Genomic DNA, 4,497 nt, shown 5'->3' with positions numbered 1-4,497 from the left:
GGGATTGGAAACACCTCGACGTATACCACAGTGGATGGAAAAGAGAAAAAATGTGTAGCACTTGGGGTAGCTGAAAAAGAGGATGCTATAAAGGTGGCACTGTACGAGTTAGAAAAATTAACATTACTCAAGAGTGGGCAGTGTGTAGTTCTTACAAACTATGTATATAAAGCAGATCCAGTACCGACCGTAGCCTTGACAGCAATGAGCAAAGTTATGAAAACTTCAGTATTCCCTGTTCCGGGCAATATTGAAGTTATGGCGAAAGCCATAGCTAATCCAGCAACCGCCAAAATCATGACAATTCAAGATGCCAAAAAGAGTCCAGTCAAGTCCATGGTCTCTATAAGAGGACGAGTAACTTCAGTATGTTCATTTTCCTTTATATTTACTTGATTGACACATTGCTTTGGTTGCAAGATTGAATCTTGTTTATCCACTTGTTATTGTAAATATGAACTGTTGTCAGTACACAAGGAGTTGTAGGCATTTTTTATGGAGTCAAAACAACTTTAAACATAGGTAATCAGAGATTACAGAGCTCACCTCAATGAATGTTGTCTTAAAGTAAGGCAAAGTCCCACACTAAACTAATAATCTAGGAGTGTGCATCCCTAGATGCAACATTTATGCAATTTTGGTCTGATCGGGCTTCCAGTTACTTGGGAATAGACTTATCTGAAAACTTAAACTAGTCACTCATCCAGAAAATGCAAGTCAAATCGAGCATCCGAAGCAAGTTTTGAGATTGTTCGTCCCTTGATGCATCATCCATGCAAGTTTGGTCAATATAGGGCTTATAGTTACTTGGAAATGATGTCTGCTCCAAAAACCTTAACCTGGGCACTCATCCGGAAAATACAGGTCAGATCCAGCATCCGAAGCAAGTCCAGTAGTGTGCATCCTTAGATGTATCATCCATGCAAGCGTAGTCAATATAGGGCTTATAGTTACTTGGAAATGAAATCTGCTCCAAAAACTTTAACCTGGTCACTCATCCCAAAAATTTGGGTCAGATCCAGCATCCGAAGCAAGTCCAGTAGTGTGCATCCTTAGATGTATCATCCACGCAAGTTTAGACAATATAGGGCTTATAGTTACTTGGAAATGAGATCTGCTCCAAAACTTTTAACCTGGTTACTCATCCGGAAAATATAGGTCAGATCCATCATCCTAAGCAAGTCCAGTAGTGTACATCCTTAGATGTATCATCCATGCAAGTTTGGTAAATATAGGGTTTATAGATACTTAGAAATGACATCTGCTCCAAAAACTTGAACCTGGTCACTGATCCATAAAATATAGGTCAGATTCAGCATCCGAAGCAAGTCCAGTAGTGTGCATCCTTAGATGTATCATCCATGCAAGTTTGGTCAATATAGGGCTTATAGTTACTTGGAAATGATGTCTGCTCCAAAAACCTTAACCTGGGCACTCATCCGGAAAATACAGGTCAGATCCAGCATCCGAAGCAAGTCCAGTAGTGTGCATCCTTAGATGTATCATCCATGCAAGTTTGGTCAATATAGGGCTTATAGTTACTTGGAAATGAGATCTACTCCAAAAACTTTAACCTAGTCACTCATCCGGAAAATGTAGGTCAGATCCAGCATCCGAAGCAAGTTCAGTAGTGTGATCCTTAGATTTATCATCCATGCAAGTTTGGTCAATATAGGGCCTATAGTTACTTGGAAATGAGACCTGCTCCAAGAACTTTAACCTGATCCAAAAACTTTAACCTGCTCCAAAAACATTAACCTGGTCATTCTTTAGCTGAAATTGCAGCATCTGAAACCTTGACTGGTACAATAAAACACACTAGAAGCATCCTCCATGCATCTCTGACTAATATAGGCCATAGAGGTACTTGAAAAGAAAACTGCTCCAAAAACCTTAACCTGAGACGCCGACGCCGAGGGTATTACATAAGCTCCCCCAACTTCGTTGAGGTGAGCAAAAAATGTTATTTTCTTTTTAGAAGTCTTTAGTGTTGAAGGAAAATACAAAGTTTTAACACGCTTTTCAAACTAACTTGCAACAAAGTTTAACAATGAAAAATTCCCACAAAGTTTTTATCCTGAAGAGCTTTTATTTTGTACACTTTTGACAGGAGGAAATGGTCCGTACAGTACAAGTTCGAGGGAATGACGTTCTTCAAGTCAGGAATGTCAGAATCAATGATGGTTCAGAAGAAATCAAGCTTGCCTTGTGGAGAGATCAAGTAAATGGATGCAACTTGGTCACTTCCTCCTACATGGAGGAGGTGTCCCTATCAACAACACAAAGAACAAAAATAGAGGTATGAATTATGATTATTTTTAAAGATATATTTACAACGGTTCACATTGTAGTGTGTAATCCTCTGACACCCTTGTGTAAACCAGGGACATGTTGATCAACCGGATATCACAGCAATCTGGAATATCAGTTTTTCAATATGCCTTAAAAATTAGACTTCACATCTTTTAACTCCTTGTTTGAGAGGTAGAATTTTGTATAATTGATGTTTCGTCAAGGTTGTGTTTGTAAATTGAAATTTCATTTATTTCCATAACTTTTGAGACTTATTTTTCCAAGTAATCATATAACAAAAATTATATGTGTGCATGTCTCCATAATATACAAAACCCCCCAAAAATTGTTGCCCAGAAAAGTACTTCTTATTGCCTCAGTCTGGGTATTCGAGTATTTGGCAAAAGACAATTATATTCATTGAAAGAAAAATACTTGTAATGTTTCTTTCACAAATGCATTGTTTCATATTGCAGCCCTGTGAGGAACCTTCATCCATTGTGAATGGATCTGTTGTCGCCTACGAAAAAACAGATGGGGGATATTCCCTTCTTATTGAAGAGAATGAACGATTCTTCACACACAGCATTTCTTTAGGAATACTGTGTGCAGGTCTCGGTTCTGAAGAGGCAACTGTAGAGCGCACAATGTCTCTCTTAATACCTCTTGACTGTGAAGTACAATACACAAGGGGAACTGTGGAAACATTTTCATGCAGATCTACCCTAACAACTCAGCAGAAATGATTTCTATGCTAATTAGGTACAGTGGAGTCTCATTAATATGGATACCTGTGTTCCCAGCAACTTGTCTAGATAAATAAAACCCATGATTTTTATAATTGGTACAAATGAATGTTCACTCCGTTTTCCACAAACTTCATTTGGAATGTGAAAGTTTAAATTATTTTGCATCTGCATTAATGAGGCTCCACTGTATCGGAATTGGGTAATTGTGACCCCTTTCTTTAACACAAGAGACACAGAGAGGTATTTTTTGTAACTGTGAAAAAAAATTGCTTTATCACTTTTAAATTTATTTGAGGCATATCATTGTGATTTTTGTCAGATTGTGTAAGTGTATATTGTATTGGAATTGAAAGTTCTATTATTATGAACTCTTTTTTTGTGTATCAGCAACAGAAATTTTTAAGCAGCTGTGTTTTTTTTTTGTTAATTAGTAACATTATAAAATAATATGGCTGCACTCCTTAAGGGTTTGGTTTTGTGTTCATCCAAGTGAAACTCGTACGAAATAAAAATCTCAATATCTTAATAAATACTTCTTGCTTACTCTTGAAAACTGACCTATGACACCTTCCATGGGAATGCTGTCTTGATATGTATGCAGTTTGATTGTCACTTGCAGTGTCATGCAGCAATAATGTGCATATTACACTTGCAGGACTGCACAGCTACAGGTCTAACAAAACAATAACATGACATTTGTTGTATATGTGCAGATAGTTGAACGTCATGGGTACAACTATTTGTTTCGTTCCTAACAATTCTGTGCGTACTTTTTCCATAACTGTCTGTTTTTCTTCAACTAGGCATGTCCGCCATGCGAAATCTGGGGGCTGCCATTCCGGTATTGGAACCAACTGACTATTTCTGTAATCTGATGTCTCTAGTACCCCGATTACACAAAGCAATTAGAGAGATATTTCGTAAAACATCTCCAGCTATTAGAATGTTTCGATCTAAATGTTTAATATTGTTTATTATAAAAGTAACATCGATGTTTACGTCATATCAGGGAATGCTCCGTCTTCGATTTTACAATGGACAGATAAATTAATACGCGCCCAGTTTTAGCAGTTCCGACTGAATTTAACGTCTGTTATTTCTTTTGCAGGTAAGGCTATTAATTACCTTTTATCAAATAAGCATATTAATCCTACAAATGTAGGACAATGTCATATAATATTGAAAAATATTGCACGAAAATTAAGAACTATAATCACTCAGCGTAGTTTATTTCTGAGGTCTGTCATGCGATATTCGGCTAAAGTGAAAGTAGGAGCTGGTAAGTCGATTTGTTGTGTTTATTGTGATTTATGAGCCTTATCTCAGAAATACGATATAACTCCTAGTATCAGTAATGCATTTTGAGTGTGACAACGCCTGCGATCTGATGCACATCAATTTTAAAAAGGTTAAACGTTATACAAAGGATCTGAGAATTTCCACGTGTTTCATGCTG

General features: G+C 37.1%; 1 protein-coding gene across 1 annotated transcript; it reads left to right on the top strand.

Moving 5' to 3' along the window:
- Positions 1–216: 216 nt before the first annotated feature.
- LOC133198365 (uncharacterized) lies at positions 217–3,038 on the top strand. The gene is made up of 3 exons (XM_061334463.1): positions 217–366; positions 2,111–2,299; positions 2,769–3,038. Exons 1-3 carry the CDS (start codon positions 217–219, stop codon positions 3,036–3,038), a joined length of 609 nt encoding a protein of 202 aa, XP_061190447.1.
- Positions 3,039–4,497: the final 1,459 nt, after the last annotated feature.

This window comes from Saccostrea echinata, unplaced genomic scaffold (assembly GCF_033153115.1).
Source record: "Saccostrea echinata isolate AGI-Se365-2 ecotype Australia unplaced genomic scaffold, CSIRO_AGI_Sech_v1 ptg000033l, whole genome shotgun sequence".
In the NCBI taxonomy this organism is placed as follows: Eukaryota; Metazoa; Mollusca; class Bivalvia; order Ostreida; family Ostreidae; genus Saccostrea; species Saccostrea echinata.
This window is presented reverse-complemented; position numbering and strand designations above follow the sequence as displayed.

What these genes read in the sequence shown, in the direction of transcription:
- LOC133198365 (XM_061334463.1), top strand. Translation starts at nt 217, where the DNA reads ATGAAAACTTCAGTATTCCCTGTTCCGGGCAATATTGAAGTTATGGCG. An exon ending in TAAGAGGACGAGTAACTTCA is followed by an intron (nt 367 to 2,110) that starts GTATGTTCATTT and finishes CACTTTTGACAG; the next exon opens with GAGGAAATGGTCCGTACAGT. An exon ending in CACAAAGAACAAAAATAGAG is followed by an intron (nt 2,300 to 2,768) that starts GTATGAATTATG and finishes TTCATATTGCAG; the next exon opens with CCCTGTGAGGAACCTTCATC.